At 35.7% G+C, this 14,935-nt stretch overlaps 1 protein-coding gene across 7 annotated transcripts in view; it reads left to right on the top strand.

The window, feature by feature from the left end:
• The window catches only part of CLCN3 (Cl-/H+ antiporter 3), a 111,118-nt gene that overhangs the window by 44,992 nt on the left and 51,191 nt on the right, over positions 1 to 14,935 (top strand). For 2 of the 7 annotated variants that reach the window (XM_017863302.1, XM_017863300.1), the window contains exon 1: positions 1,901 to 2,192. The exons of the other annotated variants lie outside the window; for them this stretch is intronic. In XM_017863302.1, the coding sequence (XP_017718791.1) occupies positions 2,114 to 2,192 (79 nt within the window). In that variant the 5' untranslated portion in view covers positions 1,901 to 2,113. Of the gene's footprint in view, positions 1 to 1,900; positions 2,193 to 14,935 lie in introns of those variants that run through there. 7 annotated transcript variants of the gene reach the window in all.

Below are 14,935 nucleotides of genomic sequence, written 5' to 3'. Positions count from 1 at the left end.
GAATTTGTCTTCCACTCTCTACCTGGGCTCCACCCTGATTGTAATGCAGTTAGTTAATCTGGTAATAAAAAGTCTCTGTCAAAGTCCTCTTTTGCCACACCTTCCAGTCTACCTTGTGCTTTTCTAAATTGTGATTGGACTTAACCTGTGTACTGATACTTTTACTTTAAGAAAGTGGCAGCTGTGGACCCCATAATCACAAGAGAAGTGTTTACTTCTGAAGTTTTAAAGACTTTTTAGGTTTATTATTATAGAAGTAATATATTTGTTTAAACAGTGTGGAATTATATAAACACTGAATGTACCCCCCAGCCTCTCTACCTTATGTCTCAGTGATAACAATTGCTAAGGGCTTGATGTGTCTTATTCTAAACTTAATTCTATACAGATATAATTATATAGATTATGTATTATATATACACACAATTGTTTATCTTTAAAAAATAATTCAAAAGGCCTACAAAACTTTTACATATGAGGCATTGTCAATATTTATTTTACCAGGAGGATTTGACCCTTCAGTGAGTGCTATCATTTTCATTCTTTATGATCAAGTTGTAGATCAGGAAAAACAAGTGAAGAGAGTGCCTACAAATACCGGGAAATCTTGTGGATAGATTTTGATTTTTTATGCAAAGACGTATAAGAACATGAATGGTATAAAACAAAATCCTTTATCAACTCCATGTAATTAAATATTTAGAAAAATTATATGGTGGTAGAACATACAGAAGAACCACAAACTCCCAAATTTACATTGAGCTAATTTAGTACAGTTAGCCTTTGTCAGAGCTTTCCTCGTTTTAAAAAATTATTGACTCAGTGTGCAGGAAGGAGCATAGAAGAAAAAATTGCCAAGAAAATTTGAAAAATACAGAAAATAAAGAAAAAACACCTACTATCTTATCATACATTTTAATAGCTAGAATCAGGATAAGATAGAATATTCCTATGGCAGTAATTCTAGTCTATATTCCTTTCCCGGAACCCTGTCTCCCAAATTCCAGGTGAGATTTTATAAGAAGCTCTGTTTATCTGATATTTAAAATACAGAAACTTGATTTAACCTATACAGTTTTTTAAAAGACCCCAAATAACTAAAATTCATAAAAATTTCTATTAAAGAAACAATTTCTGAATTTTATAACAATTTCTAGAAAAGTTGAGACACATTTTGCTAAAAGTTATTTCAAAACACAAAACCCTTAGGTAAGAAAATACGAAGCTAGTAGAGATAGGAAAGTCTTCTGCTTAGTAAACCTTTTTTGCATAGTTTACGCACACACAATAGTAAAGTTATAGTATGTTAATAAGTTTTCTTTCTCCTCAAAAGCTACGATGTCTTACTATCTAGTTCCTTCAAGAAAGGAAACAAGAAGCTGCTGGAGGAGATTGGTGAGTGGGATAAAACACTATTCAACTCTTCAGTTATTTGGTTTTTAAATCCTCAATGAAAGGCTGCTGTATATTGTAGACTATTTTTTATTTTTAATAGACTTAGAACCAAGTTTCTTGAGAAACCTTTGGCATATTGTAGTTTTTTTATGGCTATGACTCACATGACATTACTGTATAAAGCTGGTACATTCTCTCGTAAAAGCACACAAACTTACTAGAGTACTGCTCTCATTTTTTCACATTAGAAATGAAAAAGGGCATTGTCTGCATTCAGAATTTCCTTTTTACATCTCTGTATTACTTTTCCCCTTTATATTTATCTTAAAACCAAAAGAAATAATGTTTCTATTGTTTTACTGTCGTTACTACTGATGCTACAGAAGCTGTATTGTGAGTGCTTTAAAATTCTCAAACCAGTTTTGTGTGTTATACTTGGAGCTTAGTCATTGTCATACGTAGCAGGACCTGATTAAGAAGGCTGTTCCGCCTCTAAGCCTTGCTAGATTGTAGCCAGTAGCAACCAGGCTGCAATAATTTCCCTTTGATGACATCATCCACTGTGGAAGAACCCAGTTGCTTCAGCGAGTCGAACTACAGTTCTAACCTCATCAAATATGGCATCTCCCTTGCTTGCTGCAGCAGGGATGGAAGAAATGCCACTTTCCTTTTAAGCTAGCAAGCTTTTCTTTTCTTTTCTTCTTTTAAAATTCTAATTATGGATGCTTCTTCCGACCCTTATTTGCCTTATGACGGGGGAGGAGACAATATTCCCCTGAGGGAATTACATAAAAGAGGTAATACCATCCCCTTGCTGTGAATTCTCTGTTGGTATGTTTTGCATGCGGCTGGGCGGTCCTCTAGCTTAAACTGGTTCTCGTTTGTCCTTTAAATACTGCTGTACATTGTTTAGTTGCCCTGGGTTGTTAGTAAGGGGAAAATACAACCTTCTGAATGGTTATGTAGCCATCCCTGATTGTTTTCTCTGTGCAGATTAGTACTGCTTCAGATCACGTCGGGCTCCGACTCCATCTTCTGCATGAAAATCTTCTTTCTAACTCTGAAAATGAATTAATATGCTTTTACAGCCAACTAAAGTCTTATTGGTTGGGACCTAAAAAGTAATGTTTTCCTTCCTTTAGAAAACTTACACTTCCTTTAATTTACCCAGAGAAATCAGGTGACTATGTACCATTATATTTCAGCTGCTGCCAATTACCATATAGATTTTATACCACAAAATAAATTTATAGCAAAAGCTTTACCTACATTTTAGAACATTTTAAAATGACAATAAAGATGAATAATTTCTATATTAATACTTTTTATTTAATATGTGTTTCAGCTGAGTAACATACTACATTGTCTTCCACAGGTATCTTGTGAAATTTGATAGGATAAAACACGTTTAGGGTACTTTACTAAATGTCAGAAAAAAATAATAGTTATTGGTTTGTGAAAAGCAGAAGAGCACCCAGCATGCCTGTAAATCTTTTGGCAGTCACTTCCTTAGTCTCCTTAAAATTAATTGCATGTTAATTACTGCCCTTTTTTTCATTTTTGTTAAATTGCATATTCTAAAAACAGACTGGTTGACATTTGTTGTCCTAGAAAAAAATTGAACTTCAAGAAAAATCTCTTAGCTTATGTGACTTCATTTTTGAGCCACATTAGTTTGAATTACTGCATGATATTATAAACTCACCTTATGATTTAACCCAAACTTTTATTTGTAAGTATATAAGGAAGTAATAATGTTTTTCTAATATAATTAGCATGCTTTATTTAAAATAGACTTTGTGTTCTGATAACACTTTTCTTTTAGTATTAAGTTCCACTATAATTTAAACATAATGTATTCAACAAATGTGTATTGGTTGCATTGTGTCTGCTAGACACTATTTTAGGGTCTGAGCAGTTGTAACATTATTTATCTTGTAGTATTCTGTAGTTAGTAAAAACTTGCTTTTTACATTTTGAGAAAAGCTATGTAAGGATCATGTTACATATATTGTGCTTTCTCTTACAGAGTTGCCTTCCTAATAAAATTTCAATATATGGGTATATGTATATGTTAGAACATTTGGAAGAAATATCTAAAAGCATAAAGAAGAAAATAATTTCTCATAATCACACCACCCAGAGTTTTTTATTTTTTTATTCTTAATGTTGCGATCTTAAGTTCTTCTATTTCCTATGTTCTCATTATCAGTTTTCTGGTTAGGATTTCTTTAAGCAGGAAGCAAGGTGAATGAATAGTGACTGTTCAAATGTCACATTATTTGCTAGTCAGTAATTAAAGTGTAAAACAAGACAGGCTATATTTTCCTCATGCTATTAGAACATTTGGTTGTTAATGATGATAGAATACCTGGGCTTCAGAAATTTAAATTCCTTTTGTGAAGCTTAATAGTCTTTGACAGAACTTACTTATGGACTGTCTCAGTGTAAAATATAAAAATAATAAGAAATAAGTCAAAACTTATGTGAGAGTAGGCATGGTTACTGATATTACCAAAACGTAAGCTTTTTATTTCTATTATGCTTTCATAAATAATCCTTTAAGAATCTTGCTTAGGATCTAAATCAGTCCCACTCTTGGCAGCTCAATTAGGTTCTTTATCCCTTGATGAGACTTAATCTATTAATATAAGCCATTGTTATTGAAAGTAACATTGTGTATGTGTAGTTGAGATAAGTGAGTTATTAGGCTTGCATGTCTGCACTGTCTTACCTCAAACATACTGTAGTATCCTAGTGTCTATGTGTAAGATGTTATATGTTTTCTGTAATTTATGACCCGTTGTAGCCATGGGTCAACACAATGGAATTGATGGAGACAGGGAGCTAACAGATCGAAAAAACTGAATCAGCTTCCCTGTGAGGAAGAACAAAACTATATAATGATTAAAATTGATCTTCAGGCTGATAGTGAAGAGGCAGATAAAGTATAAAATTGTGAAGGATATCAATAAAGTAAACATGAATCTGTTTAGTAAATCCCTGCGTGGTATAGCCAGGGATTTGTTGGGTAAATTGAATTTAATACTACTTTTCAAGGTGAGATGGTAAATGGTGAAGCTTCCTACTTAAGTAAATAATGTCAAGTCTGGAAGTATTAGTAGATTCAAAATAGAATTAGTTTAATGTACTATTGATAGATTAGAAATTAAGATGACATTTCAGAAATAGCCATCTTTAGAGGTATATTTCCTATATAGAAACAATCAAGCCTTCTCAAAAGATCTCTTCCTTTTTTATCAGGAAGAAATGCTTGGCTTATTTGGACTGTTAGTTTTACACTTTTTCTTCTTAATTTGTTCAAGATGTTTAAGTAGTTTTGGAGGTCAAATTTCTTTCTTCTACCAACCCTTTATAATGTATTTGATCTTTTGGGCCTGAGTCTCCATTTACTCCATGAAGGCCTTTAACAATTATTTAAATATTTAATTGTTTCATTCAGAGTGAGCATATATATATACATATGTATATACACACACACGTATATGGCACTACTAGGTGCTGTGGAGAATTATGATAAAAATAATAATATTAATAATAGTTAATATTTATTAGAATTTCCTGTTAGCTGGATACTATTCTAAGTGGGGTTCTTTTTTTTTTTTTTTTAAGAGAGAGGTATCACTCTTTCACCCAGGCTGGAATGCAGTGGAGTGATTATAGCAAACTGCAGCCTTGAACTACTGGGCTTAGATCCTCCTGTCTCACCCTCCTTGGTACCTGGAACTGCAGGCATGCGACACCATGCCTGGCTAATTTAAAAAACAATTTTTTTTTTTTTTTTTTTCAGAGAGAGTCTCACTATGTTGTCCAGGCTGGTCTCCAACTCCTGGGCTCAAGTGACCCACCTGCCTTGGCCTCCTAAGTAGCTGAGATTACAGGTGCGAGCCACTGTGCCTGATTTGTTCTAAGTGCTTTATGTGTATGAAATCATTTAAATCCTCATCACAAGTTTATGAAGTAGGTACTGTTATAATCCCCATTTTCTAGTTGACAAGACTGAGGTAAGGAATTGTTAAGGAAAAGTCAGAATTCCATCCAGATATTTGGCTCATACTCTAATCATGAGGCTAAACTGCTTCTCACTACATGTATCTTCATAGTAACTTGTGTTTTAAGTCTGATAGAGGCATAAGAAAAACAAACATAATCCTGAGGAAGTTAGTAAATTTCTAGTGAATGATAGAAATGATAGAAGTTTCTTCTTCCTGTAAAGTCCCAATGTTCTTTAAATATTTGTTTCATTCAGCGTGAGCATATATATATATACATATATATACACACACATACACGTATATGGCACTACTAGGTGCTGTGGAGAATTATGATAAAAATAGTAATATTAATAATAGTTAATAAAGTCCCAATGTTCTTTGGGACTTTAGGGGAAGAAGAGATGAGTCTCCTTTTGACAGGTGTTATCAAAGTAGACTGTTCTCACATACACAAGGGAATGCAAGTTCTTTTGGGCATTTCTGGTGGGTATAATAAAATGAGTAAATGCTATGACAGGAGGAAATGCCTAGTATGTTGCTCTTGGATTAGTTTTGGTACAACAAAGGCAGTTTTGTTGTGAGTCACTGGAGAGGGTAGTGTAGAAAGGTGGAAGTTAGAAGAATGGCAGATCCTACAGGACTAACGATAAACTTAAACCACAAAATATAGCTTTGCCGTTGAAATAGAAGTTTGGAATCTTAGTTTTTCAAGTTTCTCCCTGAAATTATTTCTTGACATTCATTAGCTCAGCAGTGTATCTAAATAAAGCTTTTTTGGGTTTCTATTATAATAGAGGTTTGTTCCTTTTTCTTCCCTCTGAAAAGTATCATTTTTTGCCCATTATTTGAAAATCCAGGTGTTATATGATGTTCTTATTGCCAGAGGGACATTCTGTAGGCTCTTTGTAAAATGATTTTAGGATTCAGGTACTTACTATATTTTTATTGGCCCTAATACTTTATCCAACTGGAAAATTAAACCTCTTCTTAAAATATTAATCCATCTAAGTGTCTGTAAATTAAAGGAACAACTAGAGATTGTTTATTTGGTGTCAAAAACTCCTTGTTTCTACAACAGCAGTATAAAACAAAGCCTGTTTTTCAATGTACTTTTCCCACAGTATCTGAATTTCAAATCTTCAATAAAATGTGGTTCATATTACTATCTCTAGCTTGATTTTCTAAAAATAGCTGACACTTAAGTATGGTTAATTTTATGCCATCTCATGGCTTGTCAGAAATGCTTTGTATCAAGATTTCAAAGTGTGAACACATTTCCTGCCGCATTGATTAAGTTTGTAATTTTGGCTATTTTCCCAGCATCGAGGTTTCTGCTTTGTGTTTATGCAGGAGACTGGTAGCTTAAATTGTACTTTCAGGTTTTGTTTCGTGTTTTTAAATTAACATATGTTTAATTTCTAGTTTCTTTGTAGCCCTTTGCAACTTTAATTAGGTTATAAAGTGGATTTATTCTGATTTCTCTAATAAATTTTATAAATTTATGAAATATAGCAAATTTTATAAATCTTTTTATTCACGTATTATACAGCTTATCATATATGCAGGCATAATAATTAAATTTGGAACCTATTTCCAGTTGCACAGATGTCTTAATGTCCACCGTATCATCTCTAACTAAGGATGTAGCTTTTTAATTTGAGGTGGCAACAGAACAGAAAACAGTAAATTGAGTAATGGGCTTAGTATTGCTGCTGCCTGGTTGTGTATCTTTGGAAAACTTCTTTGGGATTTGGCATTAACTTGCAAGTCGTTGCAGTTTAGACAGTTAAATATGACTGAATGACTGAACAAATTTTAATAGCATATGCTTCTTTTATGCTATTCATTTACCCAGTAGACATTTAATTGACCACCTGCTAAATATGAGGCACTATTCTTGCCCTTACCTTTTTAATCTTTGATTTGGAGTCTGCTAACATTCTGGAACTTCCACTATCAACTTATAACGTTTACTTTCCCCTCCCTTACCAGGAAGGCCATTTCTTATCAGTACGGTCGCAGAGAGAGAGAAAAAAGAAACATATGGGGCTAGACCTCCTGCTCTTAACATACAGAAGCAAATAGGTTGTGAAGGAATACATGGTATTTTGGATTTCTACCTTCTTCCTTCCGTAATTTTTTTTTAAAAGGTTCATATGTTTTGTCTGTGTCTTTTTTCTTTTTCTTTCTTTTTTTTTTTTTTTTTTTTTTTTTTTTGAGACGGAGTCTCACTCTATCACCCAGGCTGGAGTGCAGTGGCCGGATCTCAGCTCACTGCAGGCTCCGCCTCCCGGGTTTACGCCATTCTCCTGCCTCAGCCTCCCAAGTAGCTGGGACTACAGGCGCCCGCCACCTCGCCCGGCTAGTTTTTTGTATTTTTTAGTAGAGACGGGGTTTCACGGTGTTAGCCAGGATGGTCTCGATCTCCTGACCTCGTGATCCACCCGTCTCGGCCTCCCAAAGTGCTGGGATTACAGGCTTGAGCCACCGCACCCGGCCTGTCTGTGTCTTATGTAACAGTCATCTGCATTATGAACTTAAATGACAAGGATCACCATTTCACATCTTTGGAGATTGATCACAGAGGTAACAAGGAACTCTTATTAAATAACTATATGCATTATTTTTCCTGTAAAACCATTATTTGGATAAACCCCTTTGAGAAAAGACTTAGGCTCCTACCAGTGTCACTGTGATATTTACTAATAAGCTCAGTTTAAGGTGCAGCAATTAAGGCTTTTTGTTTTGTTTTGTTTTGTTTTTTAAAGTTCAGTTCAGCAAATATATGTGGAAAGCTTGTGGGTAAAATTATATTTGTATTTATGGGAAAGCAGACAATTTTATTAACGCCTATATTTTTCTAGTTCAGTGTTTGTCAAACTTCAAGTTTTAACATGTTGATCATGAAACCAGTTGAATTGTGACCAGTATTTTAAAAGGAAAGATTAAAAAAACAGAAAGTAAAATATCAGTATATACCAACTAGTAAGAGTAAGCATTGTTTCTAAACTTTGGTTTTATTTAAGTACATATCTATATACTATGTCAGTGAGAAACATATCTCAACTTTTTTTTGCAAAAACATTTCAAAAGCTAAAAATTAGTTTGAAAACCTGTTTGTAAGTACACCTGGGGTAAAGGTACACTTCCTGTGGCATAAGATGTCGGGAACAACTGAGGGTGAGAATGGGGATGCACTATTATCATAAACTTCTGTAAAGCATAAGGATGTGAGTGCTGGGAGCAAAGCAGTGCTCACCACTTCTGCAGTTTTGCATTGCAGCGTTTTAAATAATATAGGAAAAAGTGAACTGCAACCAAAGGCAAAGAGGGATAGTGATGGTGAAGAGTAAGATTGTATTTATTGTCCAAAGGCTAAGTGCATATACATATGTGTTTGGGAGAAGGCATCATGTAATAGTTCTTAACCTACTCTGAGAGAAGGTTGTCCACATTTCTTAAAGTATACATGTAAACCAACAGTGAAATTATTTTAGTAACTTGAGAATCAAAGTGCTAGAGTTTGAATCCCTGTTCTCCTACTTGCTAGCTGTGTAACCTTGGGCCTGTTTAACTCTCAGCATCTTGTTTTCCAAATGTATAAAGTGGAGATAATAGTACCTGTGTCATGTTGTTGGGAGTATTATATGAACTAATATATGTAATGTCCTGAGAACAATGTCTGGCACACATTAACTTAATTAAAATTAGCTATTCTTACTGTTATTATTAGACATGAGCTAGATAACAGTGACCTCTGCATGGGAAAGATTATTTTAATACTGATGTAGTTCAGTTTATCTGTTTTTTTCTTTTCTCTCTTGTGTATCGGTGTCATATCTAAAAAACTACTGCCTAACTCAAGAACACAAAAATTTACTCCTGTATTTTATAGTTTTAGCTCTTTAGATCTAGGATCAATTTTTAGTTAATTTTGATATATGGTATGAGGGAGAGGTACAATTTCATTGTTTTACATGTGAATAGCCAGTTGTCCCGGCATCATTTATTCAAAAGACTATTCTTTCCTCACTAGAAAAAAATATTTCTTTTTTTTTTGAGACGGAGTCTTGCCCTGTCCCCCAGGCTGGAGTACGGTGGCGCGATCTTGGCTCACTGCAAGCTCGGCCTCCAAGGTTCATGCCATTCTCCTGCCTTAGCCTCCCGAGTAGAAAAAATATTTCTTTAAAGAATAATGAATACTTTTAAATAATTTTCCTACAGGTAAATTTAAGTCTTTTTGTTTAGATTACACATATTAGGAAATAATGGATTTGTGTTTCCATAGGTGTGCTTGATCTTTATAAAGTTCCCTGTCTCTGAAAAAAATAAAATAAGGCAAAACAATCTTCTTAATAGAGTTATTCTTGCAAGAAGGTTGCAAACCAGTTTTACTTCATCGATTGAATAATTTTTCCTGCTTACTGGAGGTATTTCAGTATTGGTAATGTCTGAACTATGAAATTCATGAATCATGCATTTTAAGAATTTGTTTCTGTGTCCGTACCAGGCCTAATGAATTAAGTTATCTGTTAAAAAAATTGATTTTTGCTGAATATACAGTTGTAGAAGAACTTATTGTCCAAAATTTTAAGACTTTTTTTTCATTTTGAGATGGATCTCACTCTGTCGCCCAGGTTGGAGTGCAGTGGCGCAACCTCTGCTCACTGCAACCTCCGCCTCCCGGGTTCAAGTGATTCTCCTTTCTCAGCCTCCCAAGTAGCTGGGGCTACAGGTGTATGCCACTATGCCCGGCTAATTTTTGTATTTTTAGTAGAGATGGGGTTTTACCATATTGGCCAGGCTGCTCTTGAACTCCTGACCTCATGATCCACCTGCCTCAGCCTCCCAAAGTTCTGAGATTACAGGCGTGAGCCACTGCGCCCAGCCAGACTTTTGTTTCGTTTTGTTTTTTTGGCTTTCTTTGTCATATTGTTAGTCTTTTGGTTAAGCAATATTATAACTTAGTCATATGAGTAATATAATGCAACATGCTGAAGTGTGTGTGGGGGGGGTTTGTTTTTGGTTTGTTGTTTAAATAGATATGAGATCTCACTATGTTTCCCAGGCTGCATTGAACTCCTGGGCTCAAACGACACAGCCTCCTGCCACAGTGTCCTAATTAGCTGGGACTACAGGTGTGCACCACTGCACCTGGCTTTTCTGATGAAATTTTAAATACTCAAGTATTTGAGCAGAAATAATAGCTTGTGTTTATTGTTTTTCTACTATTTGTCAAGTGTAGTATTATTAAATGTTTTACGTAATGTATCTCCAGTCCACATACCATACTCTAGTAGAAGTGGGTAACAAAACCAAGGTACTCAAAGAGGTTAATAAGTAACTTGTGCTAGATCACAGAACTAATGGGAGGCATAGCTGGAATTTGACTCTAGGTCTTTCTGACCTCAAAGTGCAGTAAAGTCATGGAATTTCTCTACTAGGCCACCTGGAAGAAAAGTGATCTTTTTTCCAGTCTTTTTTGTTACTGTTTTTCAGCCAGGAGATAGTAGAGTTGGGTAGTAGAATAGTAGTCACGGGCATCTGGTAGTCAGCTCTCCAAAAAAGTTTTGATTTTTTTTTTTTTTTTTTGTCTTAAACTTGGCAGCTACTTTCAGGTCATACTTTCTTATCCAAGAGCTGGATATTTAGGTAACAGGAACTATGGAATTATCCTATATCCTCTTGAAGGTTCAGCTATTAAAATCAATTGGTTCGGATTACCACTGTGCCAAGATTTACATTTCTAGGAGCCACAGTTTGATTGATCTAACTTGGATCTGTGTGTTTTCTTTAGCTGGGGAGGAGAAGGTACCTTGATTGATACCTTTACCAGGCCTGCATGCAGTGAGGGACAGAAGTTTCCTTAAAATAATTGGGTTCTATTATAGAAAGAAGGGGAAGGAGATACCAAGTGGGCAAAACAATCAGGTTCTATTATATAAATACTAACCCTAATGTGAGGATAATAAATGGATAATATGATTATTTTAAGTTTGGAAATATACCTGGTTATTAGTATTGAATATCTGGTAGTGGGGTTGGAGAAAAAGTCGAGAATAAGAAAAGACTTAAAATTGTAAAATTAATTGAAAAGAGGATGGCTGAGCAGATACATATATGTTAGATAATGTTCATAATGTTAAACCAACCTGAAGTTTTGTTTAAATTGTAGTATGTAGCCAGGTGTGGTGGTGCTTCCCTGCAGTCCCAACTACTTGGGAGGCTGAGGCAGGATGATTGCTTGAGCCTAGGTTTGAGGCTCTAGTGAGCTATGATTCCACCACTGCTTTCCAACCTAGGTGGCAGAGCAAGACCCCATCTCTAAAAAAATAAAGTGAATAAATTATAGTATGTTATGACAAATACAGTTATCTGAAGTCACTGAAAATATGCGTGTACTTTTAATGACGTGACATAATTTTTAGGAGGTATGAATGAAAAAAATCAACTTGTATGTGTGGTTAGTGTGATCTTACCTATATCTCACTTTTAGAAAATGTAAAAGGCTCAAGCCAGTCACCACTTTAACATTTCTAACTCTCTTGTTTACTTGATTCCCTTTTTTCTCCTCCCCAGCAATCCTCATGTAGTTAGGTAAAGTTGGTTCTACATCTGGCTTATTGCAGAAACTCTAAGCCTGTTTACTTAAAGCTTTTTGAAACCCAGAGACCCATCTTTTGAATTCAAAGTTTTGACTATTAAGAATCAGTCTTTTTATATGTTTTTTGGCCACATAAATGTCTCCTTTTGAGAAGTGTCTGTTCATATACTTTGCCCACTTTTTGATGGGGTCGTTTGTTTTTTTTTCTTGTACATTTGTTTAAGTTCCTTGTAGATTCTGGATATTAGACCTTTGTCAGATGGATAGATTGCAAAATTTTCTCCCATTCTGTAGGTTGCCTGTTCACTCTGATGATAGTTTCTTTTGCTGTGCAGAAGCTCTTTAGTTTAATTAGATCCCATTTGTCAATTTTGGCTTTTGTCGCCATTGCTTTTGGTGTTTTAGTCATGAAGTCTTTGCCAATGGTTACGTCCTGAATGGTATTGCCTAGGTTTTCATGCTTTTGGGTTTTACATTTAAGTCTTAAATCCATCTTGAGTTAATTTTGTGTAAGGTGTAAGGAAGGGGTCCAGTTCCAGTTTTCTGCATATGGCTAGACAGTTTTCCCAGCACCATTTATTAAATAGGGATTCCTTTCCCGTTGCTTGTTTTGTCAAGTTTGTTGAAGATCAGATGATAGTAGATGTGTGATGTTATTTCTGAGGCCTTTNGGATATTAGACCTTTGTCAGATGGATAGATTGCAAAAATTTTCTCCCATTCTGTAGGTTGCCTGTTCACTCTGATGATAGTTTCTTTTGCTGTGCAGAAGCTCTTTAGTTTAATTAGATCCCATTTGTCAATTTTGGCTTTTGTCGCCATTGCTTTTGGTGTTTTAGTCATGAAGTCTTTGCCAATGGTTACGTCCTGAATGGTATTGCCTAGGTTTTCATGCTTTTGGGTTTTACATTTAAGTCTTAAATCCATCTTGAGTTAATTTTGTGTAAGGTGTAAGGAAGGGGTCCAGTTCCAGTTTTCTGCATATGGCTAGACAGTTTTCCCAGCACCATTTATTAAATAGGGATTCCTTTCCCGTTGCTTGTTTTTGTCAAGTTTGTTGAAGATCAGATGATAGTAGATGTGTGATGTTATTTCTGAGGCCTTTGTTCTGTTTTGTTGGTTTGTATATGTGTTTTGGTACCAGTACTGTGCTGTTTTGGTTACTGTAGCCTTGTAGTATAGTTTGAAGTCAGGTAGCATGATGCCTCCAGCTTTGTTAATTTTGTTTAGGATTCTTTTGGTTATATGGGCTCTTTTTTGGTTCCATATGAAATTTAAAGTAGGTTTTTCTAATTTTGCGAAAAAAGGCAATGGTAGCTTGATGGAAATAGCATTGAATCTGTAAATTACTTTGGGCAGTATGGAGATTTTCATGATGTTGATTCTTCCTATCCATGAGCATGGAATGTTTTTCCATTTTTTTGTGTCCTTTCTTATTTCCTTGGGCGGTGGTTTGTGGTTCTCCTTGAAGAGGTCCTTCACATCCCTTGTAAGTTGTATTCATCATCACTGATCATTAGAGAAATGAAAATCAAAACCACAATGAGATATCATCTCACGTGAGTCGCAGTAGTGATTATTATAAAAAGTCAAAAAGCAATAGATGTGGGTAAGGCTGTGGAGAAATAGGAACGCTTTCACATTGTTGGTGGGAGTGTAAATTAGTTCAACCATTGTGGAAGACAGTGTGGCAATTCCTCAAGGATCTAGGACTAGAAATGCCATTGGACCCAGCAGTCCCATTCCTGAGTATATACCAAAGGATTATAAATCATTCTGCTATAGACATGCACACATATGTTTATTATAGCACTATTTACAATAGCAAAGATTTCGAACCAACCCAAATGTCCATCAGTGGTAGACTGGATAAAGAAAATGTGACACATATATACTGTGGAATACTATGCAGCCATAAAAAAGAATGAGATCATGTCCTTTGTAGGGACATGGATGAAGCTGGAAGCCATTGTTCTCAGCAAACTAACACAGAAATAGAAAATCAAACACTGCATGTTCTCACTTATAAGTGAGAGTTGATTGGTGAGAGCTGAATGGTGAGAGCACATGGACACAGGGAGGGGAACATCACACAGGGAGGCCTGTCGGGGGGTGGGGGACAAGGGGAGAGAGAGCATTAGGACAATACCTAATGCATTCGGGGTTTAAAACCTAGATGATGGGTTGGTAAAGGCAGCAAACCACATGGCACATGTGTACCTGTGTAACAGACCTGCACATTCTAAACATGTATCCCAGAACTTAAATTTAAAAAAAAAAAGAATTTTTCTTCTCTTTGGGTTTCAGAAGCCTACATTTGAAACTGGGATACCATAATATCAAATCATGTTCTCCATGCTCTGCTTTGTATTTCTTTTCCTATGGCAATGGATGTCTCTGACTGAATTGGTGTGGGGAAGGTGTGTGGAGGGGTCAAGAAAATAGCGTGGAATAAGGAAACTTGCTTAGTCTTTCCTAGAGGTATTCCACTACAGCTCCACTACGGTTTTCACAGGTAAGTGAGAACTGCATATACTTTGAGAAATGGGAGGTCCAAGGCAAATCCTGTCATTTTAGGTTAGTGACATCTAACTGTGGCCCAGCACAGTGGCTCACGCCTGTAATCCCAGCACTTTGGGAGGCCGAGGCAGGCAGATCACGAGGTCAGGAGATTGAGATCATCCTGGCTAACGCGGTGAAACCCCATCTCTAGTAAAAATTTAAAAAAATTAGCCGGGCGTGATGGTGGGCGCCTGTAGTCCCAACTACGCAGGAGGCTGAGGCAGGAGAATGGCGTGAACCCGGGAGGCGGAACTTGCAGTGAGCCGAGATCGCACCACTGCACTCCAGCCTGGGCGACAAAGCGAGACTCCGCCTCAAAAAATACATATAAATAAAATAAAATAAAATAAATAAAATAA

Source organism: Rhinopithecus bieti, unplaced genomic scaffold (genome assembly GCF_001698545.2).
Source record: "Rhinopithecus bieti isolate Rb0 unplaced genomic scaffold, ASM169854v2 scaffold_66246, whole genome shotgun sequence".
In the NCBI taxonomy this organism is placed as follows: Eukaryota; Metazoa; Chordata; class Mammalia; order Primates; family Cercopithecidae; genus Rhinopithecus; species Rhinopithecus bieti.
The sequence above is the reverse complement of the archived record's forward strand: the minus strand, read 5'-3'. Positions and strand labels throughout refer to the sequence as shown.